The sequence below is a fragment of the Theropithecus gelada genome, chromosome 7b, assembly GCF_003255815.1.
Source record: "Theropithecus gelada isolate Dixy chromosome 7b, Tgel_1.0, whole genome shotgun sequence".
Taxonomy (NCBI): Eukaryota; Metazoa; Chordata; class Mammalia; order Primates; family Cercopithecidae; genus Theropithecus; species Theropithecus gelada.
In genome coordinates, this window is record NC_037675.1 from 51,490,364 (window position 1) to 51,513,779 (window position 23,416).

General features: G+C 36.8%; 1 protein-coding gene across 1 annotated transcript in view; it reads right to left on the reverse strand.

Moving 5' to 3' along the window:
• The window catches only part of SOS2 (SOS Ras/Rho guanine nucleotide exchange factor 2), a 116,916-nt gene that overhangs the window by 31,624 nt on the left and 61,876 nt on the right, over positions 1-23,416 (reverse strand). Inside the window, 6 exon segments of the mRNA XM_025391970.1 lie at positions 2,273-2,376; positions 6,260-6,382; positions 8,465-8,546; positions 9,017-9,672; positions 11,095-11,222; positions 20,453-20,551. Coding sequence (XP_025247755.1) covers positions 2,273-2,376; positions 6,260-6,382; positions 8,465-8,546; positions 9,017-9,672; positions 11,095-11,222; positions 20,453-20,551 — 1,192 coding nt within the window.

A 23,416-nucleotide genomic window follows, 5' to 3' on the forward strand; every position in this document is an offset into this window, starting at 1 on the left:
AATGGCGTGATCTCAGCTCACTGCAACCTCTGCCTCCCGGGTTCCAGCAATTCTCTTGCCTCACCCTCCTGAGTAGCTGGGATTACAGGCGCACACTACCACACCCAGCTAATTTTGTTGTATTTTTAGTACAGATGGGGTTTCACCATGTTGGCCAGGCTGGTCTCGAACTCCTGACCTTGTGATCCGCCTGCCTCGGCCTCCCAAAGTAATGGGATTACAGGCATGAGCCACCGCGCCCGGCCTAATTTTTGTATTTTTAGTAGAGACGGGGTTTCTCCATGTTGCCCAAGCTGGTTTTGAACTCCTGGACTCAAGTGATCTGCCTGCCTTGGCCTCCCAAAGTGTTGGGATTACAGGCATGAGCCACTGCGCCCGGCCATATTTTCTTATAGTTAGTTTGAAAAGGGATCTCAACAAGAAGGCACGTATTGCATTGAGTCAATGTGTCTCAAGTCTCCTTTAATCTACAGGTTACTGCTTTATTGCATATTTTTGCTTGCACTTTGTGGAAGAAATTGTCATTTGCCATGTTTTTCTGTCCTCTATATTTTCTGTAAAGCGAGATATAGTGACTTGGTCTGATTCAGGATTAATTTTATGACACAAATACTTGCCAAGAATACTTCTAACAGGAGGCATATCTAGTTACCTTTTTGCGATGTCACGCATCCACTCATGATAATTCTCTAGGTTTATTATTTTACTAGGAACTGAGAAATGTGATATTCTACCATTCCTTCTTCACTTACTAGTTGAAATACTTCCACAAAAATAATCTTTTCCTCATGAACGATTTGGTTATTCTGAAGTCTAACTAGTATAGGAAAGAACTTTGGACATTAACATAACCATTTACTTAATTTATTCTAGTGTGTGTGTGTATTTTAGAAGCTTCTTAGATTGTGTCTAATCCACTGTTCTCACTTAGAATATAAATTTTCATTTTTTGTTTGCTTTGAGACAGGGTCTCACTCTGCCCAGGCTTGTGTGCAGTGGCGCAATTTCAGGTCACTGCAGCCTCGAGCTCTGGGCTTAAGTGATCGCTTCACCTCAGCCTCCTGAGTAGCTGGGACTACAGGCGCATGCCACCATGCTTGGCTATTTTTCGTATTTTTTGTAGAGACTGGGTTTTGCCATTTTGCCCAGACTGGTCTCAAACTCCTGGGCTCAAGCAATCAGCCCACCTCTGCCTCCCAGAGTGCTGGGATATTCTAGGTGTGAGCCATTGCACTGGCCTAGAATACAATTTGAAAATGTAGTATTATGAAAATTTTAAGGCACACATAAAAATGTATCATAAACATCTCAAATTAGAAACAAAGGAATAACATTCTTAACTTTAAATAATATTCCCCTTAAAGAACAAGTAGAACACGAAATAAGTTACACTTGTTATAGTATTTGTAATGCCCTATAATGTCAGATAAAACATAAGTGTTCTTGATTCAGTAATATACATTTGATGACACATTTGTTTAAATGTTCATGGCCTAGGATTTCATTTCTTGGGCTATGATTCTGAAACTTAAAGTAGAAAACTCCTCTCTTTCAGATTTCAGAAATACACCAAAAACATTTCAGAAGACGTAAATATTATAAGAAAGCTGTTAATCATTAAAATTAAAGAAAAAGATTAAAGAAAGTAAGAAAACATAAAATTACACATATTTTATTCAGTTGAAGAAATGGCAACCTTGCAATGAGATAAAATTAAATAGCTTAAATTTATTAAAGAGGACTTTTGACTTCTTTAAAAGAAATATTCTCCTCAAAAACTTGAAAAGGCAAAGTTCTGAGACCTCAGATGATTCTAAACATATATGAGCTTCTTGCCATCTATAAAAAACATTCCAAATTTTATTTCAGCTTTTTAAAAATGAAAAATGCTGGCCAGGCATGGTGGCTCATGCCTGTAATCCCAGCGCTTTGGGAAGCTGAGGCAGGTGGATCACCTGAGGTCAGGAGATCGAGACCAGCCTGGCCAACATGGTGAAATACCATCTCTACTGAAAATACAAAAATTAGCCAGGTGTGATGGCATGTGCCTGTACTCCCAGCTACTTGGGAGGCTGAGGCAATAGGATCACTTGAATCTGGGAGGCGGAGGTTGCAGTGAGCTGAGATGGCACCACTGCACTCCAGCCTGGACAACAAAGCAAAGTTGTTTCAAAAAAAAAAAGGAGAAATGTTTTAGTTTCTTAAAGTCACACAGATTTGAACATAAACTCATGTGCAATATAAGATTCAATCAAACCTTTAAATAATATACCTCTTACACTTGAAATGAAGGATTCTAGTCTTTCAAGCAATTCCAAATCTCTTTCAAAGTCATAAAAATGATGTTCAACCCAATGCCGAAATACATTTAAGATCCTGATAAAATGGAAAGAAACACATTTTAGTGAAACATAAGTGTTCAATTATACTTCTTCCTTCTCTAATGCCATGATGATAGCTTTATATACAAGAGTCAACATAATACTCAAAGACTCTCTAATTTGTATTTAATTAATACCTTAAGTGCTTCAATGACAAGAGGAGAGTAGGTCTCCAAACTGTGTATTATTTATTAATAAAACGTATACTTTTAACATATTTATAAGCATAAAAATAGTGGTTTCTGTACTTCCCATTTATGTTAAGGAAAAGTACCTTTTCTTTATTCATATGTAGAAAACTTATGCTTTATATTACAAAAGCTATTGTAAGTTCATAAAAAGCACTTTTAAGATTTAAATTTTGATATTTTTTCACTTAAAATGGAAAACCAACTAAGATGCACTGTATCTGGTTTTAAATTCAAGTACTATCATCAAATTTCTTTCTTTTTTTTTGAGACGGAGTTTTGTTCTTATTGCCCAGGCTGGAGTGCAATGGTGCGATCTTGGCTCACCGCAACCTCCAACTTCCGGGGGTTCAAGTGATTCTCCTGCCTCAGCCTCCCAAGTAGCTGGAATTACAGGCGCCCGCCACCATGCTGGGCTAACTTTTGTATTCTTAGTAGAGATAAGGTTTCACCATGTTGACCAGGCTGGTCTCGAACTCCTGACCTCAGATGATCTGCCCATCTCGGCCTCCCAAAGTGCTGGGATTATAGGCATGAGCTACCATGCCCAGCCTATCATCAAATTTCTATGTAATCTACACATAAACCTACAGTCTCTTATTTCATTTCAAAAGAAAAAAATAGAAGAACTGTTTTGTTTTACAGTATCACAAATATGATTACCTGTAACAAAGAGAGATTTAATCAACCTTGCCAATGGAAAGGAAAGGAAAGACAAGGGGAGAGGGAAGAGGAGGAAAATGGAGGAGGAAGAAGGGAAAGGGAAAGAGAAAGGGAAGGAAAAAAGGAAGAAAAGAAGGAAACTAGTAGGCAAGCCATGGAGAGAAAATATTTGTAAAATGTTTATATGACAAAGGACTGGCGTTCAGTCCTACCCAATTTACTCCTACAACTCAGTAATAAAAAGACAAGTATCTCAATAAAAATTAGACAGAGGACTTGAACAGATTCTCCACAAAATAAGTATGAATGAAATACCGCTACACCCAGCAGTATGGGTAAGGCACAAAGACTGACGTTACTAAACATTGATGAGAATATGAAGCAACTAGAAATTGTTGGTGAGAATGTTTGGGAAGTTTTGGCAGTTTCTTTCAAACCTAAACACACACATATCTTATGACCCAGCCACTCCACTCTGAGCTATTTACCCAAGAAAAGTGAAAAATATTCACAGTAAGACTGGTAAGATAAAGTTCACAGCGGCTTTATTCATAATAATAAAAAACTAGAAAAAGCCCATGTATCTTTCAGTGGGAAAATTAATAAACTGGTATATTCATATAATAAAACACAACCTCGTAATAAAATAAACCATTGATATACAAGCAAAACCATGGATGAAATTCAAAAGCATATTAAGTGAAAGAAGACACAACATTGAGTTTGTAAGAATGCATTTATGTAAGACTCTAAAGCAGGTAAAACTAATCTATGGAGGGAGAAATTGGAACACTGCCTTTGGGCAGCGGGAACAAAACTGATGAGAAGGAATGTAAGGGAACTTTCTGGGGTGTAGTAACATTCAATATCGTGAAAGGCGTTTGGATTAGAGAGATGCATGTGTTAAAACTCAACAGAAGTACACTTAAGGTGTGTGTACCTTCTGTCTTCAGTGGAAGCAAGAAAAAATGTATTTCATTATATGCACATTTTAGAACAAAAGAAAAACAAACACTGAACTGTTAATGACACACAAGTTGAAGTATTTAAGGAGTGTACTTCAAAATTCATATAAAAATTAATGAATGAACTGATAGATGAATGATAAATGAACAGATACATGAATAGCTATGAATAGATGAATACATATCTAGGTGGAGGGTTTAGGGTGTTCATTTTAAAATTCTCAATTTTGCTGTATGTTAAAATTTTTCATAATAAAATGTTAGAAAAATTACTACCATCCATTTTACTAGAAATCTTTCAATATTTATATAACAGGTTTAATAACTTGGCCTGGATTTCAGAGTTTTCAACTCCATCCAATTCCATATAGGTAATTCTCATCTACTACTTCTTGCAATACAATGCTTACATTCCTCTCAGGTCAATGTCCTTACCTGTGTCCTCAGCACACCATTCTTATTTCTGCCTTCTTACCTTTCTTCATACTATTTCCCATGACCCTGAATACCTACAATCACCTTTCTACCTATCTAAAGCCTATACATCCTTTAGGGGCAATCTCAGATTTTACCTTCTCCAAGATGCCTTCCCTAGTTACTCTGGTCTAATCTTTGCTATTCCTGAAATTTTATAGGGTTGTATTTTTTCTAAGTCACTTAAACACTCAAAGTAGAACAATACATAACTGTTTCATGTGTCTTTTTCCCCCAGTAAAGTCCCCAATAAAGCCATAATATCATGACAGTCTGTGTTATTTTTGTACTTAGCATAGTTATAAGTACAGGACTGAGAATACAGCAAATGCTTAGAAATACATACTTAAAGAGCTTATATGACTGAGAATCAAGTATCATACTCCCACCCCTACCCCACCCAATAGCAACCTCATAAATGTATGTCCCATATCAAGGGATCTCATGTGAGTGTAGATAAGTACAAATGCATCACAGCTAGCAGAAAAAACTAATTACTTATTTATTGCTGACACATAAATAATCTCATCTTCTTATACAAAGAATGACATGTTAAAAGTTTTAGTGAAAGACATATAGCTGGGAGCACTATCATTCTTCTAAAACTGCATTTATTTGTGGCAATTATCCTGGGAAATAAATAACTAATATACTCAGTTCCAAAATTACAATTTATTGGTCAACAGTAAACAAGGACACTTGAAATTTACAGAGAAAAAATTTAGATTATATATAATTAATAAGATAACTTGGTTTCCAATGGAAGGGGGTATATAATACTTTGGTTACTTGGACTGTAAAGAGGGCTAATCAAAGGATTAGCCCTAAGGATTAGCAATTTTCAATGCTTAGTGGTAAACACACACACACACACACACACACACACACACACACACACACTAAGAAAATCAGACATGAGTCCTGCCACTCTCTTCATATAACTTAGCTCAAATTACTTCATCTTGCTAGGTTTCAATTTCCTTATATATAAAGTAGGAATAGTAATCATGTTGTAAGAATGAGATTAAAAAGATAAAACATTTAGGGTAATCCCTGCCACACAGTAGTATTTATTAACTGGAAGCTTCTATAATCAAATACATTTTTAGAAATTATTGCAATGGTTTCTTAAACAAATGCCTATATATTTTGTGAGACATAAGTGGGAAAAGGGCTAGAACTTCCACACTTCCACAAATATTATAAATTGTAAAAAAGCCAGGATTACTATATGATCGCAAAGGGAAATGAAGGAAAAAAGTGTGAAAAAAGGTTGACAGCAGGCAAGCTCATATGAAATTTTATAATTTTTACTTACTATAACAAATAGGTATCCTGCTACGTAAGCATAACATATCACATGCCAGAGATATGTGATGCAAATACAGGATATTTCAATGGTTGAATTTCTTCAGGGTATTTAAGAATACCTTCACTGAGAAAGAACTTTTTTAGTTTTACTTAACTGCTGTGAAGTTAAAAATATTACCTATATTTGAATTAAAAGCTGAGAACTTTTGTGTTAACTATATATTGAAAACTGACACATAAAATATGTATACATATATATAAAATATTCAAACCAAACCTAAGTTGTACTGGTTGGACATATTCCTTGCGAAATCTTTTAAGGTCTGCACTGATTGGCTGCTCGCCTTTCTCTATTGCCAATTTGTCTGCGTCAGTAGGTTCTGGCTCTGGGATTTCAAACCTAAGAAGAAAAGCAAAAGGAGAAAAATCTGTTCATACATAATGAAAATACAAGGAGGAAAACATTGTGACCAAGCAACCTTCTTTCCTACCACTTCCATGAAAAGTGGATTACTGTTAAACTTCCCTTAAGGTATGGTATACTACAAAAAACTGTCCTTTGGCTATACAAAACTAAGGTTTTGTATTCTTACTTTCATAAAAACTAAAGTTTTGCTTTTTAGCACTGATCAATACAGAAAAGGTCCAGTGGAAAGAGCCAAGGAAAGAATTCATAAGCAATTTAAAGAACATGATAGAAATGGCTTACTTAATCTGTCTTTAATATTTATATTATTAAAATGAAAGTAGGCTAATAAATTTTTTTTTTTTTTTTTTTTTGAGATGGAGTCTCGCTCTGTCGCCCAGGCTGGAGTGCAATGGCTCGATCTCGGCTCACTGCAACCTCCGCCTCCCGGGGTCAAGCAATTCTCTGCCTCAGCCTCCTGAGTAGCAGGGATTACAGGCACGTGCCACCACGCCCGGCTAATTTTTGTATTTTTAGTAGAGACGGAGTTTCACCATCTTGGCCAGGCTGGTGTTGAACTCCTGACCTCGTGATCCAGCCACCTTGGCCTCCCAAAGTGCTGGGATTACAGGCGTGAGCCACCGCGCCCAGCCATAAATTTCTTTAAATGAGTACAAAGTCAAAGAGAGGGCCAAAACTGAATATTTAACAATATTTAAATAATTTACCTAAGTGGATAAGATAAAAATTTAAAAAATTGCTCAAAACATAGGAAATACAGCTAAACTATAAGTCTAACAAGTGTGCTTTCTTTTTCTGGACATGGAAACAGAACTAAGTAGATCTTCATAGCACATTACACTGATTCAGTCTGGTAAATTTAGTTTCATAAAACAACATAGTGATAGAAATCCAGAATTATATCTTGATAATACAGTTGATAAGCTTTGGTATAAGTAATAAGTTTTAGTAAGTTTTAAAATGTAAAACAAAAAATCATTTTGGAGTTCAGATTCTACATTTTAAACTATAAAACATTTAAAAAAGTATACTATAAAACAAGCAAAAAAAATTCAACCCAACACTGATTTTTAAAAGTTAACCATAATAAAGGAATTGCTGATTTTTTAGGTTTAATAATGATATCTGATTAAAAAAAAATAAGAGTCTATATTTTCTAGAGATACATAGAAAAATATTTATAGATGAATTATGTTGTCTAGGATCTACTTCAAAACAATTGTGGGGTGGGGTGTTTAAATTTGTAGGGAAACTGATGAAACAATGAGTTGATAATTACTGAAGGTGGTTGATGGATAAATGGGTTTATTATATTCTTCTATCTGCTCTTGTATATGTTTTGAAAGTTTTCATAACAAGTTTGTTTTAAAAGTGGAAAGTATTTGGCAAAGTAGTCTACAGTCAAAAAAAAAAGGGGTAAGTAGAAAAGTCTCTTTTAAGAAAGAATCATTTTATTACACAGAACAATATTCATTAAAATATAGTGCTTTCATCCTCCAAAGTAGTCTTTCTGATTACCACTTGAAATATTTCTTTCTTTTTTTTTTTTTTTTTGGAGACGGAGTCTCGCTCTGTCACCCAGGCTGGAGTGCAGTGGCCGGATCTCAGCTCACTGCAAGCTCCGCCTCCTGGGTTTACGCCATTCTCCTGCCTCAGCCTCCTGAGTAGCTGGGACTACAGACGCCCGCCACCTTGCCCGGCTAGTTTTTTTTGCATTTTTTAGTAGAGATGGGGTTTCACCGTGTTAGCCAGGATGGTCTCGATCTCCTGAGCTCTTGATCCGCCCGTCTTGGCCTCCCAAAGTGCTGGGATTACAGGCGTGAGCCACCGCGCCCGGCCCACCACTTGAAATACTTCTAAGAGCTGAAAAGATCTGTGTTATAAACAGATTTTGGGGAGTACTCTTATTTGAAGAGAATAGTAATACTGCCGATTTAATGCCAAATAAAATATGTTCAATAATTACTTGAATATTTATTAGGTACTAGGCACTTTACAAAATACAGTTAATTTTTCACAAAATGTCAATATAAGTGAAATACATATTTTTCTTACCGTTCAATCAGTAAGCTCAGCAATTCCTGTGGTTTACAAAATGAACGATATGTGGTAAGAAAAGTACGAACAAAATTGGGATCTGAAAAGGCAGAGCATAAAACAGGTTTCATGTTTAATGTATTCAGTTTAATTAACTCAAAGTACCATATTTGGAGGCCTTCCTCCCTTTTTCTTTTTACTTTGGCTCCTCAGATTGTGGCTCTTCCTGACAATCATGGTACTGGCAGGATACCATAGTATCCCTGCCATATATAGAGAAATACTGACATAGAGAATATACTATGGTATATTCTTAATAAACGAGAATTGTTTTCAAATTCGAAATTCATGAATACATATATTTTATGAATATTCAATAATTAATGAAGTTAACAATATTACATTTTTACACATTTAATTCCTTCTCTTATTTATTCTTTTTGTTTTTGCAGTATTTTTGTATTTTGGAGGCAATCCGTTTTTTCTCCAAGCCTCAAATATTTTTGAGCATCCTTAAAAAGCTTTTGGGTCCCAGGCCCTAGGTCAGCAGATGTAATGAGTTTCACATACCTGCATACATATGATATGTTAACCTTTCAATTAACTTCACTACAGTTCCTCCTTTAATAATGGGGATGCCACTTCTACTTTGCAAGTTGTCTTCAAAAACAATGTTTTCCTCAGAGTCTTTTACTACAAAACGATATACTTCAGGACTTGGTAATCTCAGTGGTTGCTCATTTTCTTCTTTCAGTAATACTGAATCTAACATTCGATCTAGAGTACTACGATAATGAAGAGAAATAAGGGCTGCCATCCAGTTGTTTTTTTCTTCAGCAGACTTAGCAGCAAATACTACGCTGTTCTCATCTTTGGATACTAATTCAAAAGCATGCTTGCACTCACAAGTATCTTCTTTATCACAAATTTGTATTTTCCTCATGACAAATTTTTCTTTTAACCTGTATTCTGCACTACTGTAACCTGGAAGCCGAGTCTGGCCATGATTAGGTTTACAACTGATCATTAAGCCATCAAACAGAAAAATATGCCGTTCATGTTTGGCACCGATTCTTGTCAATGGTCCCTCCATAATGAATTCATTACAACACTGTCCAATATCTTTGCCTTCCCATCCATCGATATTTTTCTGAATTTCATTCATTTTTTTGATAGCCAGGTGTTTGCTTCTTAATTGGTGACTATAAAAAGGGCAAACAGGATCTCTAAAAAAACAAACAAACAATAGAGCTTATTCAATAGCTAGGCAACCCAAATGGTTTCAAGCATAAACCATCTCAAATCATGTGAGAAAAATATTAAATAACCAATCAGTAGCTTTTACACACAGCATTTAGTTCTAACTTTGCCACTAAATAATACATCCCTCAATTTCATTATTATGAAAGAGAAGTACTACTGGCTCTATAAGAACTAAAATTACAAAAAATCCTAAATTTCTTTCATAGATTATACTTTTAAACATTTATTAAGTCTATCCTAATAATATAACAGTGCTAATCTTTTTTTTTTTTTTTTTTTTTTTTTTTTTTTTTTTTTTTTGATGTTTTTTTTTTTTCCTCTGGCTTGTGTGCAATGGCATGATCTTGGCTCACTGCAACCTCTGCCTCCCGGGTTTAAGTGATTCTCCTGCCTCAGCCTCCCGAGTAGCTGGGATTACAGGTGCCTGCCACCATACCTGGCTAATTTTTGTATTTTTAGTAGAGATGGGGTTTCACCATGTTGGCCAGGCTGGTCTCGAATTCCTGACCTCAGGCGATCTGCCCACCTTGGACTCCCAAAAACGCTGGGATTACAGGGGTGAGCCACTGCGCCCAGCAGTGGCTTAAGACTAGGCTGGGTTGGCCAGGTGCAGTGGCTCAGACCTGCAATCCCAACACTTTGGGAGGCCAAAGCAGGCAGATCACCTGAGCCCAGGAGTTCAAGACCAGCCTGGGCAACATAGCAAAACCCTGTTTCAACAAAAAATACAAAAATTAGGCAGGTGTGGTGGCATGTGCCACCCAGCTATGTGAGTCCCAGCTAATCCAGAGGGTTGAGGCAGGAGGACCACTTGAGCCCAAGAGATTGAGGCTGCTGTGAGCTGAGATCACATCACTGCTCTCCAGCCTGGGCAACAGAGTGAGACCCTGTCTCTTAGAAACAAGAAAAAAAGGTTGGGCACGGTGGCTTACACCTGTAATCCCAGCACTTTGGGAGGCTGAGGTGGGTAGATCATTTGAGGTCAAGAGTTCAAGACCAGCCTGGCCAACATGGTAAAACCCCATCTCTACTAAAAATACAAAAATTAGCTGGGCATGGTGGCGGACTCCTGTAGTCCCAGCTACTTGGGAGGCGGAGGCAGTAGAATCACTTGAACCCAGGAGGTGAAGGTTGCAGTGAGCTGAGATTATACCACTGAACTCCAGCCTGGGCAATAGAAACTCCTTCTCAAAAAAAAAAAAAAAAAAAGGAAAAGGAAAAAAGAGTAAAAAGAGTAAATGACCAAGATAAAAGTATATAAAAGTATGACAAGCACAACTTTCAAGAATGTAACTATCACAAAAAATCACACTTCTTTAGAAAACCAGGCATCAGAGACAGCGAAGTAAGCAGAGGCGTTCACATTTTCAACACTTTGGAATTACCCAGGTCGGCGTCTAGGTGAATGCTGCTTGTAAATTCGGTCCATGCTACCTTGGAGATTCATGAGAGCAGTAATAGCTTGGTTCAAACATTCTCTGTCTTCTTGTTCTTCACTACATGCTTTCAATTGCTAAGAAAAAACAGAAAGAAAAATCAAAACTGCACTGTTTGATTCTTCTCCCAACTTTCTAGTAATAGAGAAAGCAGCAACAGATATTATCAACTCTAAATTAATTTTATATATACTTAATAAAGACAGCTATAATTTTATATATACTTACTGACCTCTCAAACCAACCCTCTTTCTTTTTTTTTGGAAACAGGGTCTTGCTCACTGTGGTCTTGAGCTCCTGGGTTCTAATGATCCTCCACTCTCAGCCTCTCAAGTAGCTGAGACCACAGGCGAATGCCACCACACCCAGCTAATTTTTAAAATTTCTGTAGAGACAGGGTCTTGCTATGTCTCCCAGGCTGGTCTTGAACACCTGCTCAAGCTATCCTTCTGCCTCTACCTCCCAAAGTGCTGGAATTACAGGTGTGAGCCACCAGGCCTGGCCCAACCCTCTTTCTATAAATATAAACACAATAATACAATACAGATATAAACTAACATGAGCATAGCAATCAGGAAAAAAACAAACAAAACAAAACAAAAAACAACAACTGTAAAAACCATTTGGACATTTTATTTTTATTTTCTATTTTTTTTGAGACAGGGTCTCACTCACTCTGTCACCCAGGCTGGAGTACAGTGGCAGGGCTAACTGCAGCCTCGACCTCCTGGGCATAAGGCCTCCTGAGTAGCTGGGATCACAGTAGCATGCCACCACATCCAGTTAATTTTTTTTTTTTTTTTTTTTTTTGAGGAGTCTCATTCTGTTGCCAGGCTAGAGTGCTGTGGCGCCATCTTGGCTCACTGCAACCTCCAACTCCCTGGTTCAAGGGATTCTCCTGCCTCCGCCTCCTGAGTAGATGGGATCACAGGCATGCGCCACCATGTCTGGCTACTTTCTGTATTTTTAGTAGAGATGGGGTTTCACTATGTTGGCCAGAATGGTCTCAATCTCCTGACCTCGTGATCTGCCTGCCTTGGCCTCCCAAAGTGCTGGGATTACAGGCGTGAGCCACCGCGCCCAGCCCAGCTAATTTTTTTATTTTTATTTTTATTTTTTGTAGAGACAGGGTCTCAGTAGGCTGGTCCCAAACTCCTGGGCTCAAGCTATCCTCCCATCTCTGCCTCCCAAAGTGTTGAAATTACAGGCGTGAGCCACTGTGCCAGGCTATATTTTCCAAATATACTAAAAAAGTTTAAAACATCTAAAGCATGAAGCTTACAACTTACTTTTATTCATTAGCAACTATGAATAGAGAAAATAAGATAAATAACTATAAACTATTTCATATTCTCTAATGATTACTTTGTTTTAGCAATTTCAAAAAGTTTACAAATCTTTGTTATATAACATAATCAAGTGTACTAACTTTTAACACTTCAATCCATCATAAACTTTTCTGTAAACTGCATCTCTCAAAGGATTCCACTGCTGTTTTACAACACGAAATTCAACCATTCTAGTAAATGTCAAGAAACCATGAAAATTAACATTCTATCTCAACCTTTAAGAAGATTTAGAAACTGACTTATTAATCCCTAAAACTCTGGCTCTATTTCATTTGCCCCAAAATTTTCTCTTGTATTTCACTCTCAGAAAGAAAGAAAATTTACTTACAGTAAATAATTCAGAGTGGATTGTATTGTGCTCCAATGTTTTGACTTTTTTTTTTTTTTTTTTTTTTGATACAGGGTCTCACTCTGTCACCCAGACTAGAGTACAAGTGAGGTGATCATGGCTCACTGCAGCCTTGCCTCAACTTCCTGGACTCAAGTGATCCTTCTATCTCAGCCTCCCAAGTAGCTGGAACTATAGATGTGTGCCACCATGCTTGGCTAATTTTTAAAAAATTTTTTCTGTAGAGGTGGAGTCTCGCTATGCTAACCAGGCTGCTCTCAAACTGTTTTAATATTTTTGAAAGAAGAATTCAAACTGGAGCATCATATAGATATTATATATATTATGTATTTATAAATATATATTTATGCAAGGATATGGGGAATTAGATCACTTCAGAAAATTTTTAAAAACTTAAATCTATTTTGTGATCTTAAACTAACTTATTAGAGATTTTGTGATAAATTAAAATTTTCCTTATATTCCAAGAGCAATCTCAAAAGCATTCAGCAATGGTTCCCTTTCCTCAGCAAATAACTAACTGGATATTGTTTGAGAACTTTGTCCATTACCTTTTATTTATATGTCTTAGAAATTATTCTCTACATGAAGCGCAGAGCCATTTGATTTTATTTCAAGATACATGTAGAGATCTTGTCATCAAGAGATTAGCAACATAAATAATGTAAATGACTATCATTAGAAGTAATACCTTAATCTCTAGAGTAAGCAATAGAAAGGATGGAAGCAAAGTCAAAATATCAGAAAGTTTGAAAAGGGATCTGTGCTTGGTTATTCTAACTTCTATAGGTGAAAATTACTGGCAAAATCACTTATTTTGCTGCTTTAAAGATTTCTTACAGAGTCTTCTTTAAAGATTTCTTATAGAAAGAGTCTACTCAGCTCCACTCTAAAATATTTCTTTAATAAATATGAATGTTGATGATATCAAATGCTTAATTAGAACTGTTTTATTCTTATTGTTTTTGTTGATCCAAATATCTAAATTATCACCAGTAGTGAGATTCTACCAAAAAGGTATGAGGATACCAAACTTTCATTGTCTACTTGGTCTTAAGGCTGCTCAAACTCTTCCACGCGTCATTTTTAAATAATCATATAATAATTATAAGCTGTAAAGGAGGACAAAATTGAGGATATTTAGAGTGGAATTTCCTGGTAATGGAGGTATATTAAACAATGGCTCTGTTTGGCAAAATAATCCAATAATTTGCTAAATATTTCTTGAATTTTCAGCAGTGAGGTTTGATAAACATCATATTAATGAATATCCAACTAATATTCTACAGATACTTAAAAGAATGTATTCCAAACATCTTACACAGAAATTACTGGGCCAGGCAAGGTGGCTCACACTTGTAATCCCAACATATTGGGAAGCCAAGGCAGGAAGATCACTTAAGCCCAGGAGTTCAAGACCAGCCTGAGCACATGGCAAAACCCTGTCTCTACAAAAAATACAAAAATTAGCCAGGCGTGGTGATGTGCACATGTAGTCCCAGCTATTTGGGAGGCTGAGGTAGGAGGATGACCTGATCATGCGAGGTAGAGAATACAGTGAGCCGAGATTGTGCCATTACACTCCAGTCTGGGTGATAGAGTGAGACTCCATTTCCCCCCCACCGCAAAAAATGAAAATAAAAATAAAAAACACAAAAATAAAAATACAAAACAATTAGCTGGACGTGGTGGCGCACGCCGGTAATCCCAGCTACTTGGGAGACTGAGGCATGAGAATCACTTGAACCTGGGAGGCGGATATTGCAGTGAGCCGAGATCGCACCACTGCACTCCAGCCTGGGTGACAGGGGAAGAGTGTCTCAAAAAAAAAAGAAAAAGAAAAAAAGAAAAAGAAAAATTACTGTACTGAACTATGTGCAAATAAGTAACGCACTTTCATGCCCCTGTTAGCTTTCTACATATCAGTCTCTAACCTCCTCATCCACCTGGTGAATTTAGCTGCTAGGACACAGTTGAAATGCTTCCTCTTGAAGATGCCTTCTGATTATGCCTTTTCCCTCTTAAATTTTTTCTTTTGAAATACCAAATTTATAGAAAAGTTGTAGTAAAAGTAACACAAATAACTCCTGTAATACTCTGAATCACCAATTTTTAACATTCTGTCACATGCTTCATCATTCTGTGTGCCAGTGTGTGCAGACTGTTTTTTCAGTAGTTTGTGATACTATCCATTCAGTTCCTTGCACAGGAAGGGGGACTATCGCTGAATGGTTTTGCAGTAGTTTTTGAAATATAAAGAAACGTCAAATGTATCACAAATTACTCTCAACTAGTATCCCTCTCCTTTACTCCTTTAATGTTTCTAATAGTTCATCTTACAACAAGGATTTTCTTTTACAGAATCACGGTATAGTGATCAACTTCAGGAAATTTAACACTGATTAATCTGTAATCTCATCTATAGTGTATATTCCAATTTTGCCAATTGTTCTAATAACATCCTTTAAGGTAATATTTTCCCCCAAAACAGGAACTGGTCCATGATGCACTAAATTGTCATGTTTCTATTGTCTCTTTTACTCTGCAGAGTTCCTCAGCATTTGTCTTTCACGACTCCCCCAAATAAATAAGGACACACACACACACACATACCCACACACGCACACACTCTTTGCTCTCTCTCAGTAGGACGAATCCCTATATACCCAAAACCAATTTTTTTTTTTTTTTTTTTTTTTTACTTTACTAAACAAAGGAAAAATTAATATGGTTTTTTTTCTGACTTTCCTAAGCAGAGCTAGTAACTCCTGCTTTATTGATCTCATAGTACTACTTCTATTAGGCTCTTATAATATTGTAATTATTTGTTTGACATCTATTTTCTTCACTAAATTGTGAACACCGTAATGCCTAGGGACATGTTTTATTCCTTTTTAGTTTACCTGCACGTGGTAGGTACCCACTAGTTGGTTGTCAGTAGTAACTGGAATAAATTACTACTGTATGATTTTGTTAAGTATTTAGACCAATAATGAATGTTTTTTGAGCTCTACTCTGGGCACCCTCTTTTATGTATTAGCTTATTTAACTTTTAATTACAACTCTGTTAAGACAAGGTACTATTATAGTATGTTACACATGAAGGAAATGAGGCACAGAGAAATTAAGTAATTTGCCCAACATAAGTAAGAGAGTTTGTATCCAAACCCAGGAGCTCTGACCCCAAAGTCTCTGCTTTTTTGCTACACTAACACCCTATCGCTCTACAATGACACCAGACACAGCTACGCAAAACACTGGTCTGTGTCTAAATCTGATGACCACTGAGTTGAAATGGATTCTTTCTATGTTGAAAACAAACTGGATAACTACTGAGTTTAAGAAATAAAATGAAATGAGTGTACTTTGGAAAAGAGGTCAAACAGAAAAGATACCCTTGCTATGTATGCTTAAAATTAAAAATAAAAGTGATTGTTTATTAATGGGTAATATCTTTCCTTTTTCTTTGAGACAAAGTTTCACTTTGTCAACTAGGCTGGAATGCAGTGGCACAATCTTGGCTTACTGCAGCTTCAATGTCCCAGGTTCAAGCGATCCTCCTGCTTTAACCCTCCGACCCCCTAGTAGCTTGGACTACAGGCATGTGCCACCACACCCAGCTAATTTTTTGTAGAGATGGGGTTTGGCCATGTTACCTAGGCTGGTCTCAAATTCCTGAGCTCCAGCAATCCACCTTCCTTGGCCTCCTAAAGTGCTAGGATCACAAGCGTGACCTGCTGTGCCTGGCTTTAATGGGTAATATCTTATGAACCTAGCTGAAGAATATATTCCTTGCTACCTGATACTCATCATTATCCCTAGTTGTCTATAAGTGTATCCTGTCCAAGATTTTATATTTCATGTAAGTTTTTTCTTAATTATATGTATGAGACTTCACTGAAATATTTACCCTGCTTTTGTTGAAACTCCTACCAAATGCTACATCTACTATGGACATGTGTGCCCATAGAAAAGGGAAATTCCAATAAATTATCAATTTATCTCTAATTCACTGTACTAGGGTCGTTTGAGCCCAGGAGGTCAAGGCTGCAGTAAGCCATGACTGTATCACTGCACTCCAGCCTGGGTAACAGAGCAAGACCCTGTTCCAAAAACACCACAATAAAATAGATGATATACAAATAGTTAAGAAGCACATAAAAGATACTCAAGATCACTAGTCATTAAGAAAATTAAAATCAAAACCACAATGAGATACCACCTCGTATCCATTAGGATGACTACTATTAAAAAACAAACAAACAAAAAAAACCGGCCAGGCATGGTGGCTTATGCCTGTAATCCCAGCACTTGGGGAGGACGAAGCAGGTGGATTGCCTGAGGTCAGGAGTTCGAGACCAGCCTGGCCAACATAGTGAAATCCTGTCTCTACTAAAAATACAAAAAATTAGCTGGGCGTAGTGGCGGGCGCCTATAATCCCAGCTACTCGGGAGGCTGAGGGAGGAGAATCGCTTGAACCTGGGAGGTGGAGGTTGCAGTGAGCCAAGATCATGCCATTGCACTCCAGCCTGGGTGACAAGAGTGGAACTCCATCTCAAAGAAAGAAAGAAAGAAAGAAAGAAATTAACAAGGTTTGGTAAAGATGTGGAGAAATCAGAACCTTGTGCACGGTTGATAGGAATGTAAAATGGTGCAGTTACCATGGAAAACAGTATGGTAGTTCCTCAAAAAATTAAAGATAAAATTACCATATGATCCACCCATTCCACTCCCAGGTATACACATAAAAGAATTCAAAACAAGGTCTCAAAGGCATATTTGTACACCCACATTCACAGAAGCATTATTTATAGTAACTAAAAGGTAAAAAAAAAATCCAACAGTCGGCCAGGCGCAGTGGCTCATGCCTGTAATCCCAGCATTTTGGAGGCTGAGATGGGCAGATCACCAGGTCACGAGATCGAGTCTATCCTGGTCAACATGGTGAAACCCCGTCTCTACTAAAAATACAAAAATTAGCCGGGCGTGGCGACGTGCACCTGTAGTCCCAGCTACTCATGAGGCTGAGGCAGGAGAATTGCTTGAACCCGGGGGCAGAGGTTGCAGTGAGCTGAGATCGCACCACTGCACTCCAGCCTGGCGACAGAGCAAGACTCCATCTCAAAAAAAAAAAAAAAAAAAAAAAAAAAATTCAATGGTCTATCAACAGATGAATGGATAAATAAATATGGTATAACACACCAATGAAATATTATCTCTCAAAGTTTGTTTGTAAGCGTCATTGATGTGTGTTGTTCTAGTGTAATTTTCTTTCATTACCTGAATGAACCACAATTTATTTACCCTTTTCTGGTTGGCAAACAGGGTTTGCTATTACTGACACCTGGTATAGACTTTCTTGTACATTTCTCTTGGTATACATGTGCATGCATTTTGTTTCTTTAGAGTATATACTCAAGGATGGAACTGCCTAGTCACACGGTATGCATATTTTTTAATTTAAAAGGTAATGCCAAGCAGTTTTACAAAGTGGGTTATACAGTTTCATTCCTAGCTGAATGCAAATAGTTCATGCTGCTGTTTATGGATATTTTCAGACTTTCAAATTTCTGTAATCTGGTGTGTATGTAATGGTATCCTGTGGTTTTAACTGCATTTCCTTGACTTTTAATGAGTTTGAATACACGTTTACTGCCATTTTGGACATCCTGTTTTGTGAAGTGATTCAAATCTTTTGCCATTTCTAATCTCTTCTAAGGCCTGTCTTTCCATTCCACATTTCCATTTGTTCTTGTTGTTGCTGTGCATTAATTAAAACTGAGTATACTCCATATTTATTCTAAGGGTTACAGTTTCATTGATCAGACATGGGTAGTTTCTCTTTATTCATTCTTTCTTTTCTTCTCTCTTTTTTTTTTTTCTTGAGATGGAGTCTCACTCTGTTGCCCAAGCTGTCTCCTGCCTCAGCCTCCTGAGTAGCTGGGATTACAGGCATGTGTCACTACGCCTGGCTAATTTTTGTATTTTTAATAGAGACTAAAAACATGATTTCACCATGTTGGCCAGACTGGTCTCGAACTCCTAGCCTCAAGTGATTTGCTCCCCCTTGAACTCCCAAAGTGCTGGGATTACAGGCATGAGCCACCGCACCTGGCTCTCTTTATTCATTCTTTGAAGCCCAAAATTACTACTACCTAGTAATAAGAATATCTGCTGCCTTTGGACAAGCATGAGAACTCATCAATGAGTGTTTCTTTTCCCATTTCTAATTCCTTATACAATTTCCCTTGATCTTTTAAAGGTAGGAGTGATTACCAAAGTGAGCATATGAGAGATGGAGATTTTCTGGTGACAATCCATTCATTTATCTCTATCACTGCTACTGATTTTCACTGACTCTAGCTAACATCTAAGAACTTCTGTCTACTTTCAGATTATGGCCCCTTCTCAACTGTAATTCCTACATATCTTGCTCAGTAAAATGTTCTTTCTCAACTTTTTTTTTTTTTTTTCTTTGACAGAGTCTTACTATGTTGCTCAGGCTGGCCTTGAACTCCTGACCTCATGTGATCCTCTTATCTCAACCTCCCAAGTAGGTGGGACTACAGGCTTGTGCCACCATGTCCAGCTTCCAACTTTTTTACTGCTCTTTAGAAGCAAAGTATCTTTCTGCTTGATTATTTTGTACCTCTCCTTTAGGATACCACATCGTTGGTTTAGATAGTTAAAACTTTTTCCATCTAATCCACGGTAGTAACATTAAAATAAAAGCCAGAATAATTCTATGTATATCTTGTAGGCATCTAGGCAAGGAATATATATGATTACTTCTAATGAATACTTATCTCTTTTTTATGTTCTTTTTTATGGAGTGCTACTACCCACAGCATTTGATGCTGGAGGAAGCCAGCTTTTATCCACAAATAGATGAGCAACTTCATTGTGTAAGTCTCCATGGATACTAATGGATCCATAAAGAACTCATCAAAAGATATGCAGGCTTCATATGAATAATATATAAGCAGCCCCAGATGTATATTTGGATGCCTAAATTTTTAAAAATATAGTTTATGTCTTATTAGAAGTCCTATCATTAGTCTTAGAGTTGCCCTCTAACATTGCCAACATTTAAAAATGCTGGTTTGACCACATAATTAAAAAAAAAACTTTTCCCTTACCTGGATGATTGCTTTTTTAAAATCCCTGCTACTAGGTCTGCATTTAAGATCAGGTCATTGACTATAATGGCCTGACTCATCCTAAACCACAGCTACTTTTGCCACCAATTAATCACTAGCCTCCCAAACCCTCTTAGCCAATGGGACCAGGACTAGTGGCTGGCTAGTTAATTAAAATAGAGCAGAGAATCTTTTTTTGTAAAGTTATACATATATTTTTAATGTGTTACTTGGGTCCCAGCTAAGAGAGGAAGAATACAACACTGCACAGAAAAAAATATTAACTTCAAAAGTTATTTCTTTTATAAGATAAACAAGATAGAAATTTAGAGCAATGTTATATATAAAAGTTATTAATTACATAAAATAAGAACTAAAAGACTGATAATGTGTGTCTCCAACATTAATTTTAAAAAGTAAACTTTTCTATTAGATAAGTACTTTGAGATTCTATGTTATAAAATCTTACCTTTAGTAACTCAAAATAGTGCCAACAGTGATACACTGGCACCAGCATAAGACGTGGAAGGACATAACGAACTGCCTCTTTAAAGCCATCAGCAATAGACTGCAAAGCAAAAAGATATCACAGTATGTCTCTGACATCAAGGACATGCAACAGCAGTGCCTAACAGAAACGGCCACTAAAAATTTGAGATACAGACTTATCAAAACTACAACAGAATGCATGTTCTATATTGAAACTGAAGCGCTGTATATCAAGTTGTTCTTTTCTTCCTTTCCTCCTTTAAGTTATTAGAGAAATATATACATTCATTTTCTTTTATATGGCTAAAATACCTTTCACAATAATCCTCTACAGCTTATGTTTTGGCTTCCATATACCCTAAAGGAATTCTGAGAAGCTATGTACCCTCTTGCAGAATTTTAAAATGTTTTAAATTTACATAGTTACAAAAGATGCATTTCAGGGGATGCTGTATACTGTAAATGTGATCTATATGTATTTCACCAAACAATAATTGAATAAAATTTCAGATTTAGCTCATTTATGAAAAATGTCTGTCATACGACTTAATTGACAAAGCCGATCTTCACTGTCAAAATAAACAGCAACACCAGTCTTTGTCAGAAGTCAAACTTTATTGTTAAATTCAAACGAACATATTAATGTCATGGTCTCAAGGATTAGAAGCCTCTGGATGAAACTACAACTGCTTCTAACATATTACATCAAGGTATGAGAACTTCACAAGTTTCTCCTCTTCTTTATCCTAAATGATGATAAAGTACTTACAATAAGGTTAATATAAACCCTTGTGATAAGCATATCACGTCTTAATTCTTAGGCAGATAGATACAACATAACATAGATAGATATGACATTTTGGCTACCAAGAATTTTTACTAGCATCCCCCTATAACCTTCTTTTGCAAACTCTTTTGCTTTGTACTCAGTGAACTCTCCCATAGAGGTAATACTTTTTTTTTTTTTTTTCCTGTTTGGTGCCCTAGAGGTTTTCACATCTTGGATCAATGCATAATGGGAAATACATACAGCAAAAGTTAACAAGTAAGAGAATTTGGAAAAGACAATGCAAAAAACATAAACAACGTCTCCAAAGACTAGAAATAGATTCCTTTAAAGCTCTCTGTGCCTTTACATATCCTGAAAAATCTTAGTATATAGCTTGGGATAGGTATACCCCAGTTTTGGAAACTACTGCAGAATAAATGGTTTTCTAAAATTTATAATGGATTTAACTCATGTTAATTTTAAATGTCTATATAGTTGACTTACTGGTATTTCTTGCCATAAGAAAAATACCAACCACACCAATATATAATGTGAGAAAGAATCTGGTAGGTTGCTTTTAAAAAATCTTCAAAAATATTCCCATAATTTTCACATTTTGTTAAAGTTAAATTATAATCTGTTCAACAGACATATTACCCAGTAACCAAACTTCTTACTAGGATACACAAAAAGTGCCACCAATTTTCTTAAAGATTAATTCATTTTGACATTTGTTATGATCTGCATGTTTGTGTTCCCTCAAAAGTCATATATTGAAACCTAGGCCGGGCGCGGTGGCTCAAGCGTGTAATCCCAGCACTTTGGGAGGCCGAGACGGGCGGATCACGAGGTCAGGAGATCGAGACCATCCTGGCTAACACGGTGAAACCCCGTCTCTATTAAGAAATACAAAAAACTAGCCGGGTGAGGTGGCGGGCGCCTGTAGTCCCAGCTACTTACTCGGGAGGCTGAGGCCGGAGAATGGCGTAAACCCGGGAGGCGGAGCTTGCAGTGAGCTGAGATCCGGCCACTGCACTCCAGCCTGGGTGACAGAGCGAGACTCCGTCTCAAAAAAAAAAAAAAAAAAAAAAAAAAAAAAAAAAAAAAAAAAAAAAAAGAAACCTAATCCCCAATGCAACAGTATTAAGAAGTGGGGCCTTTAGGAGGTGATTAGGATATGAGGGCAGAGCCCTTGTGAACAGGATTAGTGCCCTTATAAAAGGGGCCTAAGGGAGCTTGTTTGTGCCATCCACCATGTGAGGACACAATAAAAAAGCACCATCTATGAACCAGAAGAGCAAACCCTCACTAGACACCATATCTGTTAGCCTCTTGATATAGGACTTTCCAAACTCAAGCTGTGAGAAATAAATTTCTATTGTTTATAAGCCATCCAGTTTATGATATTTTATTAGAGCAGCCTGAATAAGACAGCATTAATCTAATTAATATAGTGAATTACTCTGGATATTTTATATATAGTGCTTGAAATGAAACCAATATGAAACTTCAAAATTAGTCTACAAGATCAACTGTTTTGCTAATTTGTACTACAATGGCTGACAGAGTGCATTATAAAATTTTTGTAGCATGTATTTACAGTGTAAGGAGTCCTCTGACAATAATAGGAGCTACATTTGAGTATTTAATACACATCAAACATTATGCTTATGCTTTATATATATTACCCTTTAATTTCCTAATAACTGTAAGAGATATATATCATTATGATCACCATTTTACTAATGAGCAAACTGAGTCTCAGAGATTAAGTGAATTGCTCAAGGTAATACAACTATTAATTGGGGCTGGGCATGATGGCTTACACCTGTAATCCCAGCACTTTGGGAGGCCGAGGCAGGCAGATTACCTGATGTTAAGAGTTTGAGTACAGCCTGGCCAACATGGTGAAACCCTGTCTCTACTAAAAATACAAAAATTAACCAGGTGTGGTGGCATGCGTCTGTAGTCCCAGCTACTCAGGAAGCTGAGGCAGGAGGACTGCTTAAACCCAAGAGGCAGAGGTTGCAGTGTGCCAAGATGATGTCACTGCACTCCAGCCTGGGTGAAAGAGCGAGATCCCGTCTCAAACAAACAAAGAAAAAAAAACTATTAATTGACCCAAAGCCTTAAGTTCTAACTTCAAATCTTATTTTTTTAAGTGTGCTATACAGT